Here is a 19764-nt window from a genome sequence, read left to right on the forward strand (position 1 = left end):
AGTCGGGCTGTGGCGCAGTGGGTTAAGCGCAGGTGGCGCAAAGCACAAGGACCGGCGTAAGGATCCCGGTTCAAGCCCTGGCTCCCCACCTGCAGGGGAGTCGCTTCACAGGCGGTGAAGCAGGTCTGCAGGTGTCTGTCTTTCTCTCCCTCTCTCTGTCTTCCCCCTCCTCTCTCCATTTCTCTCTGTCCTATCCAACAACAACAACAACAACAATAATAACTACAACAATAAAACAACAAAGGCAACAAAAGGGAATAAATAAATAAATAATAATTTTTTTTTAAAAAGAAGTAATTAAAAAAAATAAGGGCAACAAAAGGAAATAATTAATTAATTAATTAATGCATACCAGGTTGTGGTGTATTGGATGAAGTGTTGGATTCTCATCTATAATGTCCCATGTTTGAGTCCTGGCATCACATGTGCCAGAATGATGCTCTGGTTCTCTCTCTCATAAATAAATAAATATTTTTAAAAACATTTTTTCTGGTGGTCCGGGAAGTGGCACAGTGGCTAAGGCACTAGACTCTCAAACATGAGGTCCTGAGTTCAATCCCGGGCAGCACATATACCAGAGTGATGTCTGGTTCTTTCTCTCTCTCCTCCTATCTTTCTCATTAATAAATAAATAAAATCTTTAAAAAAAACACATTTTTTTCTGTATTTATTTTTGCCAGATCACTGCACAGCTCTGGCTTATGGTGGTGTGGGGGATTGAACCTGGGACTTTGGAGCCTCAGACACAAGAGTCAGTTTGCTTAACCATTATGCTATCTACCCCCGCCCTTATTTATTTACTTTATTTTTATTTATAAAATGGAAGTATTGACAAGACCATAGGATGAGAGGGGTACAATTCCACACATTTCCCACCAGCAGAACTCCATATGTCATCCCCTCCCTTGATAGCTTTCCTATTCTTTTTAAAAAATATTTTATTTATTTATTTATTAATGAGAAAGATAGGAGGAGAGAGAGAAAGAACCAGATATCACTCTGGTACATGTGCTGCCGGGGATTGAACTCAGGACCTCATGCTTGAGAATCCAGTGCACTACCTCCCGGACCACATGCTTTCCTATTCTTTATCCCTCTGGGAGTATAAACCCAGGATCATTATGGGGTACAGCAGGTGGAAGGTCTGGCTTCTATAATTGCTTCCCCACTGAACATGGGCATTGGCAGGTCAATCTATACTCCCATATTTAGTTATTTATTTTAATGAAAGAGAGACCTATAGAGAAAGATACACAAAGAGAAAGACTGCTCAGCACTGGCTTAAGGTGGTGCTGGGGACTGACCTGAATCTCAAAGCCTCAGGCATGAAAGTCTTTTTGATAACCATTATGCTGTCTCCCCAACTTTAAATATATATATATTTGCCTCCAGGCTTATCGCTGGGGCTCAGTGCCTACACTATGAATCCATTGCTCCTGGAGGCCATTTTTCCCACTTTGTTGCCCTTGTTGTTGCACTTGTTGTTATTGTTGTCATAGCTGTTGTTAGGACAGAGAGAAATGGAGAGAGTGTCTATCTTTCTCTCCTCTCTGTCTTCCTCTCTGTGGAAGACAGAGGAGAGGAAGATAAGACACCTGCAGACCTGCTTCACCACTCATGAAGCGACCCCCCAACAGGTGGGAAGCTGGTGGCCCGAACCGGGATCATTATGCTGGTCCTTGTGCTTTGTGCCATGTGCGCTTAACCCACTGCACTACCGCCTGACAACCCCCTACCCCACCCCTTTTTAAGAATTTATTTATTCAAGGAAGAGGAGGAGAGAGAGAGACAGAGAAAGAACCAGACATCACTCTGGTACCTGTGCTATCGGGGATTGAACTCAGGTCCTCATGGTTGAGAATCCAGTGCATTATCCACTGCATCACCTCCCAGACCACTCTCTCCTTTCTCATAAACAATAAATATTTTTATTTTATTTTATTTGCCTACAGGGTTATTAGCCGGGGCTCGATGCTGGCACTACGAATCTACTGTTCCTGGAAGTCATTTTTTTTGTTATTGGACAGGACAGAGAAAAATTAAGAGAGGAGGAGATAGAGAGGGAGAAAGACAGCCACTTGCAGACCTGCTTCATAGATTGTAAAGTTTCCCCTGCAGTTTGTGGGGGGGGGGAGCTGGGGGATTGAACCGGGATCCTGTGTGAGCCCTTGTGCTTCATACTATGTGCACTTAAGTGCTGTACCACCGCCTGGCCCCCAATAACTAAATATTAAAAACAAACAAAAAACAGGGGGCTTGGTGGTGGTGCAACTGGTTGAACATGTTACAATATGCAAGAACCTGGGTTCGACCATTGTGAGTGGTGAAGCAGCACTGCAGGTGTCTGTATTTCTCCCTTTCTATCACCCCTTTCCCTCTCAATATCTGGCTATCTCTACCCAATAAATAAGTAAAGATAAAAAAAAAAGCAGGGACTGGGTGGTGGTGCACCCAGTAGAGCACACACATTACAGTGCACAAGGATGCAGGTTCAAGCCCCCAGTCCCCACCCGCAGGGGGAAAGCTTTATGAGTGGTGAAGCAGGCCTGCAGGTGTTTCTGTATCTCTTTCTATATCTCCTCCATCCCTCTCATGTTCTGTCTGTCTCTATCAAAAAAGAAAGGAAAAGGAAATGGAAAAAGTACACTAGACTCTACCTTCTTCAGTGCCCCCCCCCCCATGCTATCTTTCAGTATCTATGGGCCCTCTTCACCCTCTCCAGCTTGTCCCCCTAGACTGCCTTATCATGCCCCCACACACACATGCGCACTGTGCCTGATACCAAGCCAGAAAGAATCACAGGGCCTGCCCTCACCCAGGCCTGCTTCCTGGGTGCCCCACCCCAAGTCCAGGCTCCAGGCAGGGCTTCCTGTAACTCCTCCTCACCTGGTCTGACATAGGAAGAGCCCCCTACTCCCTGGCCCTGTCTAGCCTGGCAGCCCTGAGATGACAGGGTTCTGCCTGGTGCCCATAGGTACTCAGGGCATAAGCCAGCACAAAGAGGGGGTGCACACACATAGGGAGGTGGGGAAGCACCACCAACCATCCCAAGGCCGCTACCCCACCATGCCCTGACTATTTTGACTGTTGCTAGCCGACAGTCTGGGTAAGAAGAAGCTCAGGGATGGGGGGAGGGCAGGGAGATATGCCTGGGCAGCTGGGGAATGACAGTGGGAACTGCAGCCCCCAGAACAGCTCTCAGGCCCTGGCTTGTCCCTGACCACAAATAGGTAAGTGGAGAGGAATGTGTATGTGGAGTGGGAGTGGGTGGCAACTGGGCTAGGGCCCTGCTCTGCCCCTCCCTCTGCCCCACTTACCATTGCAGGGGGTTAGGGCTCACTGAACCCCATCACAAGGGCGACTGTCTCCCACTTTGTTCCTGGTCCCCAGTGTACGCAGGTGCGTGGGTGAGATGCCAGCATCATGGAAAGCAGCTGGCACTCCTCCCCCATCCCAGAGGTTTCCCCAGAATGGGGTCAGAGGCCCCAGAGCTGCCCTTTTCCCTGAAGTCAACATGAGCACAGCAAGCTGTGAACAAAAGGCCCTTTTTTGCACAGCTGGAGCCTGTGAGGGAGGGTGGGGGCAGGGTGGAGCTGGGGCAGCTGAGGGCGTAGGAACCCCTCCACCTGTCCAGGGGACCACTGATGATGAGCACATCATCCTATCCACAACTCCGTGAGGTGAAGGGACCCCCAGCCTGGGCCTAGGCCTCTTCCCTGGGCCTCCATCTGTCAGGTCCCATAGGCCTGGCCCCCAGGGAGGGATAGGCTGGATGCCAGGGCCTTCTGTGTCCTGGCCACCTCTGACCACTGCCCCTGTGCCCCCATGTAACCCCTCACAATTGTGCTCTCAGACAGAGGCTTTTAGGCCATTATGCCTGCTTCCTTTGGTGTCTGCTTCTGGTCTGTGCCGTCACTGACCACTTCATTCTTGGCTGACCTCCTTGCTCTCAGCAGGGGTGGGGGTTGGCTTCTGGGGGTGGGGATAGCAGTGACATTTGCCATGATCTTGGCTGCTGGGTGGTGTGAGCCACAGAGCAGAACAGGGGCTGGGGACAGAGGTGATGGAGTGGGGTGGCTGGGGTTTGGACTGGTCTTCCAGCCATAGGGCATGAGCTGGGCCAGGGCAGATGGCTGAGTTGAGGGTGGCAGGGGTGTGTTCCAGGCTGCCCATGTCTGTCCAGCCTCCATCCTGCTGGAAAGTCTGCAGGAAGGAGAGTGGTTGCTTCCTCTAGGGCTGAGTCACAGCCAAGGAGACCTGCTTACTTTTTCCAAAAGGGATGGAAACTCGACTGTCAGCCCAGCAGCTCTGCTGAGGTGTGACTGTAGGGTCTGCTCACGGGCCGGAGCTGGCAACAGGCAGGCACAAGGGGCTCCACTGCCTGGGTAGACCCCAGCCAGTGTGGAATACTGTATGTCTCCCTGGGGAGCCCCTCTATGTCACTCCCTGGGCCCCAGTCTCATCCAGCAGCTGCCCAGCTGGAGGCCTTCACTCACAGTGCCCTTATGCATAGCCCTGGCCAATCTTGGAGACAGGGCCCCTGGATTTGGGGGACTGGGGTAGAAGCACCAGGCAGATTCCGGTAGCAGGGAGGCCTGCTCGGTGGAAAGCAGCCAGCACCACACACTGCCAAGATTCCCGGGAAGGGGTGGGGATGGCTGCGACACAGTTCTCGACTGTTCCTCCGGCTCAGCCAGCAGGCTCCAAGGCCAGTGGAGCCTCTTCCTTTTTTAGGCAAAGTTGGGGTTGACTCTCACCTGCCAGAAAGGAAGGAAGGAAAACCACTGAGTCCCATCTGTCCTCTCACTGAGCATCCTCCTGGGGAGGTTGTGAGGGGAAGGAATATCCTGGTTGGGACACCACCCCCTTGAGGCCTATGTCTTGGACCCCCTCCCCCCAGCTCCACAGAAGCTGGGGGCAGGGAGAAAGCAGTTACCCACAGTAGGTGCTGAGCTGGGAGGGGAGGGATATCCACAGCCCCAGAGCACAGGGCAGACTAAGGGCCCTGGGGATGTCCCCCGTGGCCAGTGATCTTTGATCTGACTCAGTCAAGATTCTAGGACCCCCCCCCCAACCCCAGGACTCAAATCAGGGGTTTCCAGAGGGTGTTTACAGTGGGGTTGCCAGGGTCTCACCTTCGTCCTAGAATGTGAGTCCAGACCCTGGGCCCCTTGAGGGCAGCAATAGGCCTAGCAGTGACACAAAATGGGGCCAAACCAGCCACCTCTGCCTCTTCTTCAAGAAGTCAGGTGGGGCCAATAAGATAACTCACTTGGATAGTGCACTGCTCTATCTGGTCTCCACCTCTCTAAAGGAAGCTTCAGTGCTGTGGTCTCCTTCACACCTCTTTCTGTCTCTCTAAAAAGAAAGAAAGCAGGGTGGGTAGTGGCACATCTGGTTGAGTGCACATGTTACAATGCTCAAGGACCAGAGTTCAAGCCTCAGGTCCCCACCTGCAGGAGGAAAGCTTTGCAAGTGGTCAAGCAGTGTTGCAGGTGTCTGTCTCATCTCCCTCTCTACTACTCCCTTCCCTCTCGATTTCTTTGGTTGTCTTTATCCAATAAATAAATAAATTTAAAGAGAAAGAAAGACAGGTGGGAACAGGCTGTGTCCCTATAGAAGTCTAACCCACCCACCCACTCCTCAACTTTCCTGAGCCTTCTAAGCCCTCTTGGTAAGTAGTGGGGAGAGGACATATGTCCCAGCCCAGTATGCAGCAGACTTTTTTCTCGGTGTCATCCCCACTGCACCCACGCCACTGGGGTTTTCTGGGGCCTAGTTTCAGCCAGTGTGGTGTGGTGGGGATAACTCTGCCCGCAGCCCCCTTCGTCCCCAACTGAGCTGCGGGTCGCTGCAGGTCGGGTCGGTGTGCTTGTCTCCGCGCGGGGCGCAGGGGGAGGGGCGCAGGGGGCGGGGATAGGGGCGGGGCCAGCTCTGGCAGAGCGGTGGCCGCCCAGCAAGCCCGCGGCGGCGGTGAGCTGGTCAAACCGAGCGATGCTGCCCTGGACCGCGCTCGGCCTGGCCCTGAGTCTGCAGTTGGCGCTTGTCGGGAGCCGCGCCGAGCTAGGTGAATGCGGGGGAGGCAGGGCCCGGCCTGGACCCCGCCCCGCCCCCCGGCACCCGCCGCTGCCTTCAGGGGGCCGGCTGCGGGGGCGGTGGGGCGACTCACCCACCTGTGGGGCAAGGCGGGGCGGGGCAGGAGCCCCACGGTGCTCTACCTGGCTGTGGGGCTTGACCATCCGCATCTCCAGAGGAATCTCAGAGCCTGGATGGGGAGGGGGAAATGCGTGGCTGGAAACTGACCGTGCCTCAGTTTCCCTTTCCATTGAGTGTCCCATAGTAGGATAGGGAGAGCTGAGACCCTTAGGCCTGAGCGAGAGAGGAGATCCCCCAGTGCTGGGGCACCCCAGGGTCCCTGGAGGAAGGGGAAACCTCAGGCGTCGGTGGGGACCTCTGGCTGCTGCAGGCCGCAAGTCACAATCCCAGCCTGGCCATCTGGGCTGTGGGAAGGGTGCCTCTCTCAGTGCCCTGAGCCTCCAAAGCCTCCGCTTGCACCCCTGGGACGCCCCCCCCCCCCATTGGAGCTTACTCCTTGCCTCACCCCAGCTTCTTGGGGGGGGGGGCTCCTCACCTGGAGGCTATAAACTGCGTAGTTCAACTTAAGGGTGCTGCTTCTCTAGGCAAAAGTGGGAGGGAGCAGCCCCCAAGGCCCATGACCTTCACTCCTGGGCCCACCTATCAGTGTCTGCTGAAGGGGTCTCCTTCCTTCAGACCAGACTAGGGGATGTCCCCCCTCAAACAGCTGGGCATGGAGGTCTTGTCCTTCTGCTCCCACCCCCCAGCTGATCCCCAGGATCTTTGGGGTGACCTGATGCGGCTTGCAGGGCAAGTGCCATCTTCTGAAAATGCCAAGCTCTGAGATTCTGCCCTGGGTGTGAGGCCACCTGGGGACCAACACAGGGGGCTGAAACCTTCTCCCTTTCCCCCAGGCCTGCCGATGCCAGCCCCCATGGGGGACCTGATGTTCCTGCTGGACAGCTCAGCCAGCGTGTCTCACTACGAGTTTTCCCGAGTTCAGGAGTTTGTGGGGCAGCTGGTGGCCCCACTACCATTGGGCCCTGGGGCACTGCGTGTCAGCCTGGTGCATGTGGGCAGCCAGCCACACAGGGAGTTCCACTTCGGGCAGCATAGCTCTGGCCCGGCCGTCCAGGATGCTGTGCGGGCTGCCACCCAGCGCATGGGCGACACCAACACCGGCCTGGCGCTGGCCTACGCCAAGGAGCAGATGTTTGCTGAGTCAGCAGGGGCCCGGCAAGGGGTTCCCAAGGTGCTGGTGTGGGTGACAGATGGTGATTCCAGCGACCCTGTGGGGCCCCCCATGCAGGCACTGAAGGAGCTGGGGGTCACTATCTTCATTGTCAGCACCGGTCGAAGCAACCTGCTGGAGCTGTCAGCTGCAGCCTCAGCCCCCGTGGAGGAGCACCTGCACTTTGTACACGTGGACGACCTGCACATCATCGCCCAGCAGCTCAGGACCACTATCCTTGGTAGGTGGCCAGACCCCGCTATGAACAGAGTGACACTGGGCCTGGGTGGAGTTAAGGGGCAGGAGTGCAGGGGGCTCTGTGCCACAGACTCAGCCCAGGACTGGCAGTCCCTGACCATGTGGGGTGGTGTGCAACCAAGAAAAGAGGTGGAAGAAGCAGTTTCCAAGAATTCTAAGACTGCAGGTGGCAGGTTCAAGCTCCCAGTCCCCAGCTGCAGGGGAGAAGCTTCATGAATGGTGAAGCAGTGCTGCAGGTGCCTCTCCATCTCTTAATTTCTGTTTCTACTGAAAAAAAAGTTAGAGTGGTGGGGTTGTTGTGCAGGCACTGAAGCATAGCAGTAACCATAAAAGATTGCAGGTGTGGGGGAGCAGGCAATGGTGCACCTGGTAGAATACATGTTACTTTGTGCAAGGATCTGGGTTCAAGGCCCCCAGGCCCCAGCTACAAGGAGGAAGCTTCTTGAGCAGTGAAGCAGTGCTGCAGGTGCCTTTCTCCCTTTTCTTTCTTTCTTTCTTTTTTTTTTTGTTCACTAAGGTTTGGTGCCTGCACTATGAATCCACTGCTCCTGGAGGTTATTTTTCCCTTTTGTTTATTGTTATTATTGTCGTCGTTGTTGGATAGGACAGAGAGAAATGGAGAGAGGAGGGGAAGACAGGGGGAGAGAAAGACACCTGCAGACCTGCTTCACTGCTTGTGAAGTGACCCCCCTGCAGGTGGGGAGCCTGGAGCTCTAACTGGGATCCTTAGGTCGGTCCTTGTGCTTTGCGCCGTGTGCACTTAACCCGCTCTGCTACCACGCAACTCCCTCTTTTCTTTTTCTTTATTGGGGGATAAATGCTTTACAGTTGACTGTAAAATACAATACTTGGTACATGTGTAACATTTCCCAGTTTTCTACATAACACTAACCCCCCACATAGGTCCTCTTCTACCATTATGTTCCAGGACCTAAACACCCCCTCCCCCTCCCCAGTCCTTTCCTTTGCTGCAATACGTTTTCTCCCTTTCTGTCGCCCCCTTCCCTCTCAATCTCCGTCTCTACTGGGGAAAAAAAATGCACGTTAGCAGTACATGCTCATGCTTGAAGAGTGTGGACAGGGCAGGCAGGACTGGGTCATCTCCTATCCCCTGTGTGAGGATGGCCATGGGGTGCTGGAGAGGAAGTAGACTAAGGAAGGCCTGCAGCCGTGGCCAAGCAGCTCCCCCATAGTTTCACTGTAGACCTGGACACTCCTGGGGATCCCCTGACCTGACCTGTGGGGACAGGGGAGAGGCAGGAGATGAAGGGTTGGTCACCACCTCCCTGCCTGCTATAGTCACTAGAAAGTGCCACTCATCCAGCATTCTTTTAAATCCTGGGGTTTAATTCTCCACTTGAGACCAGAGAATATTGGACTGTGGGGTAAAGGATCCTGAAGACTTTCCCCAGGATACCTGGCCCCTGTTGACCCCATAGCTGAGTCTGGAGAGGAACAGCAGGAGCAAAGGATAGCACAGGGCAGGGGTGGCTCACCTGATAGAGTGCACGTTACCATACTTAAGGACCCAGGTTCAAGTCCCTGGTCCCCATCTGCAGAAAGGGAAGTTCAGGAGTGGTGGATCAGTGCTGCAGGTGTTAAAGAAAATGAATCAGTGAAATAGTTCACTTGGATAGTGCACTCCTTTGCCAGGTTCAAATTCAGTCCCCGCCCAATTGAAAGAAACTTTGGGGCTATGGTCTTTCTGTCTCAGTCTCTCTCTCTCTCTCAATTTACTTATTAGTTAATGAGCTAGAAGAAAAAAATGGCATGACTCTGGCACATTTGATGCTGGTGATCAAACTCAGAAAAGGCTAGCACAGGGTAGGGGGTTGGCATACCTGGCAGTGTGCACGTTCCCATGAACGAGTACTTGGATTTGGGTTTGAGCCCTTGCTCCCCACCTGTAGGGAGGATGCTTCACGAGTGGTGAAGCAGCTCTGCAGGTGTCTATCTTTCTCTCTCCCTATTTCCCCCACCCTCAATTTCTCTTTGGTCTATCAAATAAACTGGAATTTAGAAGAAAAAAAAAGCCACCATGAGCAGTGGATTTGTAGTGTGGGCACTGAGCCCCAGCAACAAACCTGGTGGCAATACATAAATAAAGAAGGTGGAGGTGGATGCTCTGGGGCTTGCGAAGGGTAACAGCTGGGGTGCAAGCAGGAGAGGAGACAGCAGGAGCCTGGCCAGCCTGAGCTGCCTGTTGTCCACTTGGTCTGCCATGTACAGAGCTCTGGAGGGGATACATTTGGGGGCCTCCTCCACATCCCCTCACTGTTCTGGGGCCCCAAAGCAGGTAGCACTCTGGTTCAGCTGCTCCTGGAGTTGTGACATCTATGTGTGAATCCTGTGGGGTCCCATTCCAGACTGACCCCTGCCCTCTGTGCCTTAATTGCCCAGAACAGGTCTCACCCCAGGTCTCGTGCTGGCTACTTGGGTTGGGGTGCTAGCTGTCTACTATGAACTCTGCTGTGGGTACTGCCACCATTGAGAACCTTTGTCCAGGTCACTGGATAGGGTGAAGGGTGACTCTGGTGCACCCCTTCTCTGAGCCTGTGGCCAGGCTGACAGAGAAGTTCCTGGTTGCCTGGCTGTGTACTGGGCTCACTCAATGTTTGCAGGTCACTGCCACCTTGGGGCCTGTCTGAGGTTGAGCATTCCTGTTCTGGAAATCCCCCTCTGAAGTCAAGATGTACCCTGAGTCAGCAGCACGGCCCAGAAAGGGAAGATGTGTGTGTCTGTAGGGTGCAGGTGACATCCATCCTGTCCCTTGCACCCCCGCAGAGGCCATGCAGCCGCAGCAGCTCCACGCTTCCGAGGTTACGTCCAGGACAGTCCGCCTGGCCTGGCCGCAGCTGCTGACAGCAGACTCGGGCTACTATGTGTTGGAGCTGGCAGGCAGCTCGGAGCCAGGAAGCCCGCGTCGCCAGCAGCTGCCGGGCAACGCCACGGGCTGGACCTGGGCCGGCCTGGAGCCGGACACCAACTACGACGTGGCGCTGGTGCCTGAATCCAATGAGCGCTTTGTGCGGCCACAGCACCTGCGGGTGCGCACGCTGCCAGGTGAACTGGGCAGGCGGGTTGGAGGGTGGTGCTGCAGAAGCCAGGGCACAGCTCATGGCGCTTCCCCCACAGAGGAGACCGAGGAGGCCGGGCCCGAGCGCATCGTTGTCTCGCACGCCAAGCCGCGCAGCCTCCGCGTGAGCTGGGCCCCGGCGCTGGGCCCCGATGTCGCGCTCGGCTACTACGTGCAGGCTGGGCCGCTCCGGGGCGGCGCGGCTCAGCGCCTGGACGTGCCTGCGGGCCACAACAGCACCGTGCTGCAGGGCCTGGCGCCCGCCACCGCCTACCTGCTCACCGTCACCGCCGTCTTCCGCTCCGGCCGCGAGAGAGCGCTGTCGGCCAAGGTCTGCACGCCCGACGGCCCGCGCTGCCGCGCCCCGCGCCCCATGACTCTGCCCGGGGCCCGAGAGCCTTGACTGGCGCCCCGCCCTCCGAGCCCGGAGCGGGTGGCGCCCACCACGGAGTCAGGGCTCTGCCCTGGGGGAGGGTCGCGGGCCTGGCGTCTGCCCCGCTTAAGCAGGCCTGTGTCCCCGACAATGGCAGGGGACTGAGCGAGAGCTAGCGTCAGGTCGAGGGGACGTGGGCCAGCAGACCGAAGATATTGCTAGGAGGTGGATGGGGATGCGGGGAGTCTGCTCTGCCCGGGTCTCAAAGCTCCTCTCCCGGCCAGAAACCCACAGAGGTTGGGCAGGGTACTGGGAGCTGGACGCACAGCCTGTGATCGCCCATCCCCGTGCTGTCCACCAGGCGGCGTACCGGGCTGGGGGCGGTGCCTGCAGGGATCCTGATCCTTGGCTCTGCCCGGGAATGCAGGGAGCCCTGCTCACAGCAGCTGGGATGCGCATGCCCCTGCTGGAGGGCTTGTCCCAGAGCCTGGCACCCCAGCGTGGCGTCAGGCCTCTGCCCGGGTGACCCCAGGCTAGGACTGTGGGGCCTCCTGCTTCTGCTTATATCCTCGCAGGGATGGGGTAGCGTGCTTACCCTGGGCAAGTCCACCTGCAGCATCTTCTGAAGACCACCTGTCAATACTTAACTGCTCTGGAGCCACCAGATGTCCCGAGGATAGGAAGTACCCGGCTGCACTTGTTCAACACGCACTTTTCCCTTCTTCCCACTAACACCCAAATTAAAATAAACCAACCAGATGTCAACCAGGCCGTGACCTCTGAGTGCTTTTCTTCGTTTAAACTTATTTTATTCTGGAGAGAACACAAGAGCATCACTCTGGCACATGGAATCACCAGGAATGAACTCACAACTGATACCTGAGAGTCCAGCTCTATCCACTGTGCCACATTCCAGGCATTATTTTTATTTTTTTATTTTTTCCTCCTCCAGGGTTATTGTTGGGCTCGGTGCCTGCATCATGAATCCACCGCTCCTGGAGGCCATTTTTTTCCCCCTTTTGTTGCCCTTGTTGTAGCTTCGTTGTGGTTATTTTTTTTTTTAATATTTTATTATTTATTTATTCCCTTTTTTATTTTTTTTATTTAAGAAAGGATTAATTAACAAAACCATAGGGTAGGAGGGGTACAACTCCACACAATTCCCACCGCCCAATCTCCATATCCCACCCCCTCCCCCGATAGCTTTCCCATTCTCTATCCCTCTGGGAGCATGGACCCAGGGTCATTGAGGGTTGCAGAAGGTAGAAGGTCTGGCTTCTGTAATTGCTTCCTCGCTGAACATGGGCGTTGACTGGTCGGTCCATACTCCCAGTCTGCCTCTCTCTTTCCCTAGTAGGGTGGGTCTCTGGGGAAGCTGAGTTACAGGACACATTGGTGGGGTCTTCAATCCAGGGAAGCCTGGCTAGCATCCTGATGGCATCTGGAACCTGGTGACTGAAAAGAGAGTTAACATACAAAGCCAAACAAATTGTTGAGCAATCATGGACCCAAAGCTTGGAATAGTGGAGAGGAAGTGTTAGGGAGGGTACTCACTGCAAACTCTAGTGTACTTCTGCTTTCTTTTTTTTTTTTAAACTTTCTTTTTTTTTTTTTTAATTTAAGAAAGGATTAATTAACAAAACCATAGGGTAGGAGGGGTACAACTCCACACAATTCCCACCGCCCAATCTCCATATCCCACCCCCTCCCCCGATAGCTTTCCCATTCTCTATCCCTCTGGGAGCATGGACCCAGGGTCATTGTGGGTTGCAGAAGGTAGAAGGTCTGGCTTCTGTAATTGCTTCCCCGCTGAACATGGGCGTTGACTGGTCGGTCCATACTCCCATTTGCCTCTCTCTCTCCCTAGTAGGGTGGGTCTCTGGGGAAGCTGAGCTCCAGGACACATTGGTGGGGTCTTCAATCCAGGGAAGTCTGGCCGGCATCCTGATGACACCTGGAACCTGGTGACTGAAAAGAGAGTTAACATACAAAGCCAAACAAATTGTTGAGCAATCATGGACCCTAAGCTTGGAAAAGTGGAGAGGATGTATTAGGGAGGTACTCACTGCAAACTCTAGTGTACTTCTGCTTTCTTACTTTGGTGCCATACTCCAAACTCAGTCAATTTCTGCTTTGCGTTTCTACTTCTTCTTTTTTTTTTTACATGCATAACATTCCCCAGATTCCCATTTAACAATACAACCCCCACTATGTCATTCATCATCTTTCATGGACCTGTATTCTCCCCATCCACCCACCCACCCCAGAGTCTTTTACTTTGGTGTAATACTCCAATTCCATTTCAGGTTCGACTTGTGTTTTCTTTTCTAATCTTGTTTTTCAACTTCGGCCTGAGAGTGAGATCATCCCGTATTCATCCTTCTGTTTCTGACTTATTTCACTCAACATGATTTTTTCAAGGTCCATCCAAGATCGGCTGAAAACGGTGAAGTCACCATTTTTTACAGCTGAGTAGTATTCCATTGTGTATATATACCACAACTTGCTCAGCCACTCATCTGTTGTTGGACACCTGGGTTGCTTCCAGGTTTTGGCTATTACAAATTGTGCTGCCAAGAACATATATGTACACAGATCTTTTTGGATCGATGTGTTGGGTTCCTTAGGATATATCCCCAGGAGGGGGATTGCAGGGTCATAGGGTAGGTCCATTTCTAGCCTTCTGAGAGTTCTCCAGACTGTTCTCCATAGAGGTTGGATCAATTGACATTCCCACCAGCAGTGCAGGAGGGTTCCTTTGACCCCACACCCTCTCCAGCATTTGCTGCTGTTACCTTTTCTGATGTATGACATTCTCACAGGAGTGAAGTGATATCTCATTGTTGTCTTGATTTGCATTTCTCTGACAATCAGAGACTTGGAGCATTTTTTCATGTGTTTCTCGGCCTTTTGGATCTCTTCTGTGGTGAATATTCTGTCCAAGTCCTCCCCCCATTTTTTGATGGGGTTATTTGTTGTCTTGTTGTTGAGTCTGGCAAGCTCTTTATATATGGTGGTTATTAAACTCTTATCTGATGTATGGCATGTAAAGATCTTCTCCCATTCTGTGAGGGGTCTCTTGGTTTGGGTAGTGGTTTCTTTTGCTGTGAAGAAGCTTTTTAATTTGATGTAGTCCCATAGGTTTATACTTGCCTTAGTCTTCCTTGTAATTGGATTCGTTTCATTGAAAATGTCTTTAAAATTTATGCGGAAGAAAGTTCTTCCAATATTTTCCTCTAAGTATCTGATAGTTTCTGGTCTAACATCCAAATCCTTGATCCACTTGGAATTTACTTTTGTATTTGGTGAAATACAGTGATTCAGTTTCATTCTTCTGCATGTTTCAACCCACTGTTTCCAACACCATTTGTTGAAGAGACTCTGCTTTCCCCATATAATAGTCTGGGCCCCTTTGTCAAAGATTAGATGTCCATAGGTGTGGGACCTCATTTCTGGGCTCTCAATTCTATTCCACTGGTCAGTGTGTCTGTTCATGTTCCAGTACCAAGCAGTTTTGATGACAATGGCCCTATAATACAGTTTGAGATCTGGCAGTGTGATGCCTCCGGTTCTGTTCTTTTTTCTCAAGATTGTTTTGGCAATTCTAGGTCTTTTCTGGTTCCAGATAAACACTTGTAGCATTTGTTCTATTCTCCTAAAAAATGTGCTTGGGATCTTGATGGGGATAGCATTAAATTTGTAGATGGCTCTGGGTAATATATTCATTTTGATGATGTTAATTCTTCCAACCCATGAACATGGAATATCTTTCCACTTCTTTGTGTCTTTTTCAATTTCTTTGAGTAGTGACTCATAATTTTCAGTATACAAGTCTTTCACTTCTTTGGTTAGGTTTACTCCTAGATATTTTATTGTTTTGTTGCTATAGAAAAAGGAACTGATTTCTGGATTTCAATTTCTTCTAACTTAGTGTTTGCATAGAGGAATGCCACTGACTTTTGAATGTTAATTTTATAGCCTGACACATTACTGTATTGCCTGATGATTTCCAAAAGCTTCTTGCTGGATTCCTTAGATTTTTCCATGTATACTATCATGTCATCTGCAAATAAGGAGAGTTTGACTTCTTCTCTTCCAATCTGTATGCCTTTAATTCCTTGCTCCTGCCTGATTGCTATGGCAAGAACTTCCAACACTATGTTGAATAGTAATGGTGATAGTGGGCAGCCCTGTCTAGTACCTGATCTGAGGGGAAATGCTTCCAGTTTTTCACCATTGAGTATGATGTTGGCTGTAGGTTTGCTATATATAGACTCCACTATCTTCAGGAATTTTCCATCTATTCCCATTGTTTGTAGTGTTTTGATCATAAAGGGATGTTGTATTTTGTCAAAGGCTTTCTCTCAAAAAAAAGGTTTTTTTTTTCTCAAAAACCACATATGACCATGTGGTTTTTGGTCTTGCTTTTGTTGATGTGGTGGATCACACTGATTGATTTATGTATATTAAACCAACTTTGCATGCCTGGGATAAACCCCACTTGGTCATGATGAACAATCTTTTTGATATACTGCTGTATCCTGTTGGCTAGAATTTTGTTCAATATTTTCGCATCTATGTTCATCAGAGATATTGGTCTGTAGTTTTCTTTTTTGGTTGTGTCCCTGTCTGCTTTTGGTATCAGGGTGATGTTGGCTTCATAGAAGCTGGCAGGGAGTATTCCAGTGTCTTCAATCTTCTGGAAGACTTTTAAAAGTAGAGGTATTAGTTCTTCTTTGAAAGTTTTGTAGAATTCATTTGTAAAACCATCTGGTCCAGTACTTTTATTTTTGGGAAGATTTTTGATAACTGTTTCAATTTCATTAGCTGTGATGGGCCTGTTCATGTTATCCACTTCCTCTTTACTTAGTTTTGGAAGTTGGTAGCTATCTAGGAAATCATTCATTTCTTCCAGGTTCTCTAGCTTGGTGGCATATAGTTGTTCACGTTGTGGTTATTATTATTGCCCTTGTTGACGCAATTCGTTGTTGGATAGGACAGAGAGAAATGGAGAGAGGAGGGGAAGACAGAGAAGGGGAGAGAAAGACAGACACCTGCAGACTTGCTTCACCGCCTGTGAAGCGACTCCCCTGCAGGTGGGGAGCCGGGGGCTCGACCGGGATCCTTACGCTGTTCCCTGCGCTTTGCGCCACCTGCGCTTAACCCACTGTGCCACCGCCTGACCCCCCCCCAGGCATTATTATTACTGTTGTCTCTTTTTTCTTTTTCTTTTCTTCTCGACTCTGACTTTAGGTGTTGTGAGGGACTGAACCTGCTATCCTGGAGCCCAAGGCATGAGTCTTTTGCATAATTATTATGCTATTTCCCCACCCAGAGTGTATATATATATGCAGAATATGGAGTAGAAAATGGATGAATAGAAGCTTATTCTTCCCTTGTGTCTGACGTGCCTTATAGCAGTCAGTGACTGCAGCTGCTGTACGTCCTTCCTCCACATTCCTAAGCAGGGAAGCTGGGGAGAAATCTGCCCTAGCTGGAAGAGATAAGACCCCCTATCCAAGGCCAAAGATCATGTGCCTGCAGTGTGTCAATGTTTGCATTCTCTTTGTAACCAAGATGTAAAACTCTATATAAGCTGTGCTGTTCCTTTGTCCAGTGCAGAGAACTTCCTGTAGCAATCCAGATCTCTCGCCCATCAGTGTATTAAAACTCCTCTCTTCACCACACTCGGTTCTGGTCTCACGATTGGGGATAATTTCTGCAACAAACACTGCTCAGATCTGGTTTATGACAGTGTGGGGGACTGAACCTGGGACTAGAGTCTCAGGCATGAAAGCCTTTTTTAAATTTTATTTATTTTATTTTTGAGAGAAATGCAGAGAGAGAGAGAGAGAGAGAGAGGGAAACACCAGAGCACTGCTCAGCTCTGGCTTATGGTGGTGCAGGGGGGTTGAACCTGGAACTTTTGGAGATTCAGGCATGAGAGTCTGTTTGCATAACCATTGTGCTATCTCCCCCACCCATGAAAGCCTTTTTTTAAAAAAATTATTTCTTTATTGGGGAATTAATGTTTTACATTCAACAATAAATACAATAGTTTGTACATGCATAACATTCCCCAGTTTCCCATTTAACAATACAACCCCCACTATGTCATTTATCATCCTTCATGGACCTGTATTCTCCCCACCCACCCACTCCAGGATGAAAGCCTTTTTTAATAGCCATTGGACTATCTCCACCCTGATTATGTTTTTAGCATTTATCTTAATGAGGGATATAGGGGAGGGAAAACACTGCTCAACTCTGGCAAATGGTGCTGGGGATTGAACCCAGAACCTCTGAGGTCTCAGCATACAAGTCTGGTGTGCACCTCTGTGCTCTCTCTCCCTTGTTGCTATAGTTACTTACTCTCTTCCTCCCTGGCACATGGCTGAGGCCTATTCCCCTGGGTCAGAACCTGAGGGCATCTGGGGAGTGAGTCTTCCTGTTGAAGCCATGGTGAGTTGTTGTTGTTGTTATTATACCAGAGCACTGATCAGCTCTGGCTTATGTTCGTGTGGGAGATTGAACCTGGGATCTCTGGAGACTCAGGCATGAGAATCTGTTTGTATAACCGTTATGCTATCTTCCCCACCCCGTGAAAAAACAAAAAATACCTATCTATTAAAAATAATTACTTTTATTTCTTTTCTTTCTTTCTTTTTTTTTTTTTTACTTCAGGGTTATCTCTGGGACTGTCTGCACTAGGAATCCGCTGCTCCTGGAGGCCATTTTTCCCATTTTTGATGTCCTTGTTGTTCCCTTGTTGTTATTACTGTTGTTGTTGTTGGATAGTGTTGGTATGCATGAGACCCCTTTTGTTTCATTTGGTTTAAATCCCCCCCTGCTTAACACTATTCTATTTACATAACCACTGTTAACAAGCACCACCCTCCCCCCAGGGCATTGGTGGTTCAGTGATAGGATTCTCGCCTGCTCCGCCCCCTCCTTGTCACACTCTGATTTTCACCAGTCACTTTTCTCTCCACCCTCTCTATGTCACATCCTGTTTCCACCCTACTTGGCAAGTATATATAATGACAGCATTGTGAGTTTTAGGGTACTTTAACTTGAGTTTAGCTTAGCTCCTCTTAGATTGTGCTGCGTCCTGCATGAATAAAGAGATACTGCCTACAGCTCAACCATGAGTCCCTGGTTGTCTGTTACCCGCCCGTGAAGCCAGCCTGGCGAAAACAACATAGCCCGGCAAAAACAACAGGATAGGACAGAGAGAACTTGAGAGAGGAGGGGAAGAGAAAGATAGACACTTGCAGACATGCTTCACCACCTGTGAAGCAACCCCCCTGCAGGTGGGGAGCCAGAGGCTCGAACTGGGATCCTTATGCTGGTCCTTGAACTTTGCGCCATGTGTGGTTAACCTGTTGTGCCACTGCCCAGCCCTCCCTTTTTTAATATTTATTTTTTAAAATAGTTTTACTTATTCCTTTTGTTGCCCTTGTTTTATTGTTGTAGTTATTATTGTTGCTATTATTGATGTCATCATTGTTGGATAGGACAGAGAGAAATGGAGAAAGGCGGGGAAGACAGGGTGAGAAAAAGATAGACCCTGCAGGTGGGGAGTCAGGGGTTCGACTGGGATCCTTACACTGGTCCTTGCACTTTGCACCACGGTGCACTTAACCTGATGTGCTAACGCCCGACTTACCCCCTTGCTAATTTTAAATACTCATTTTTCAAAGAAAAAATTTAATTTTGCTTCTTTTTTTCCCTTTTGTTGCCTTTGTTTTATTGTTGTTGTAGTCATTGTTATTGATGTCATTGTTGAATAGGACAGAGAGAAATGGAGAGAAGAGAAGATAGAGGGGGAGAGAGAAAGACACCTGCAGACCTGCTTCACCGACTGTGAAGCGACTCCCTTGCACGTGGGGAGCTGGGGGCTTGAACAGGGATCTTTATTTACCCTGTCCTTGCGCTTAGCACCATGTGTGCTTAACTCACTGAGCTATTGCCCGACCCCGTAAATATTAATTTAGTAGACATAAAAAATTGTTTCATTACTCATGAAGCTTTCCTCCTGCAAGTGGGGACTGGGGGCTTGAACTCAGGCTCTTGCGCGCTGTAATGTGTATGCTCACAAACCAGAGTATTACTTTGGCATATGTGATGCCAGGAATTGAAATCAGGACCTCATGTTTCAGAATCCAACACTCTTGACTACATACATCACCTATTTGCTTGGGCCAGGTCCTCTCGTATATGCAATTCCACTGCTCGGGGTTACTGCTGCCCCCACCCAGAGGTGAGTGTTTATTGAGGCAAAGCAGGGATCAAAAAGAGAAAGACACAGGCATGGATATGTGCATGCCCTCGAGAGAGATGCCATCATTTTTTTTTTAAATAGACGCAGAGAGGGGGAGGGAGGGAGGAAGGGAGAGAGAGATAGAGCTCTGGCTTACAATGGCATTATGGAACTGAACCTGGGATTTTGGAGCCTCAAGCATGGAAAGCTTTTTGCATAACCATTATGCTATTTCCCCAGACTTTATTATTCTTCCTCCTCCTCTTCCTCTTTCAGTGATTTAATAATGACTTACAATAATGCAAGAAAATGGGGGGATGTGTGTCCAGGAGGTGGCACAGAGGATAAAGTACTGGGCTCTGAAGCCTGAGGCTCCAAGTTTAATCCCCAGCAGCACATACACCAGAGTGATATCTGGTCCTTTCTTTATCTTTCTCATTAATAAAATCTTTAAAAGAAAATAAAATGGCAGGGGCAGGTGGCACGAC

The 19764-nt window shown here is 50.4% G+C and overlaps 1 protein-coding gene and 1 long non-coding RNA gene across 3 annotated transcripts; one reads left to right on the forward strand and one right to left on the reverse strand.

Annotated features, from left to right (window-relative positions):
* Positions 1 to 1418: 1418 nt before the first annotated feature.
* On the reverse strand, positions 1419 to 9153 carry LOC132540895 (uncharacterized). 2 transcript variants are annotated; one of them, XR_009552061.1, is made up of 3 exons: positions 9061 to 9153; positions 5273 to 5358; positions 1419 to 4757 (listed from the first exon to the last, which is right to left on the reverse strand). It is a non-coding gene; the product is annotated as an uncharacterized LOC132540895 (long non-coding RNA). The 2 variants fall into 2 exon arrangements; XR_009552062.1 differs by lacking the exon at positions 9061 to 9153 and adding an exon at positions 6174 to 6187.
* Positions 5911 to 11782, forward strand: VWA1 (von Willebrand factor A domain containing 1). Its single transcript, XM_007529510.3, has 4 exons — positions 5911 to 6067; positions 6990 to 7547; positions 10349 to 10627; positions 10700 to 11782. Exons 1-4 carry the CDS (start codon positions 5995 to 5997, stop codon positions 11041 to 11043), a joined length of 1254 nt encoding a protein of 417 aa, XP_007529572.1. The 5' UTR covers positions 5911 to 5994; the 3' UTR covers positions 11044 to 11782.
* The last annotated feature ends 7982 nt before the right edge of the window (positions 11783 to 19764 follow it).

This window comes from Erinaceus europaeus, chromosome 10, assembly GCF_950295315.1.
Source record: "Erinaceus europaeus chromosome 10, mEriEur2.1, whole genome shotgun sequence".
Taxonomy (NCBI): domain Eukaryota; kingdom Metazoa; phylum Chordata; class Mammalia; order Eulipotyphla; family Erinaceidae; genus Erinaceus; species Erinaceus europaeus.

Coding starts and splice junctions, on each gene's coding strand:
- VWA1 (XM_007529510.3), top strand. CDS start 5,995: ATGCTGCCCTGGACCGCGCTCGGCCTGGCCCTGAGTCTGCAGTTGGCG. Junction 7,548..10,348: donor GCTCAGGACCACTATCCTTG/GTAGGTGGCCAG, acceptor GCACCCCCGCAG/AGGCCATGCAGCCGCAGCAG. Junction 10,628..10,699: donor GCGGGTGCGCACGCTGCCAG/GTGAACTGGGCA, acceptor CTTCCCCCACAG/AGGAGACCGAGGAGGCCGGG.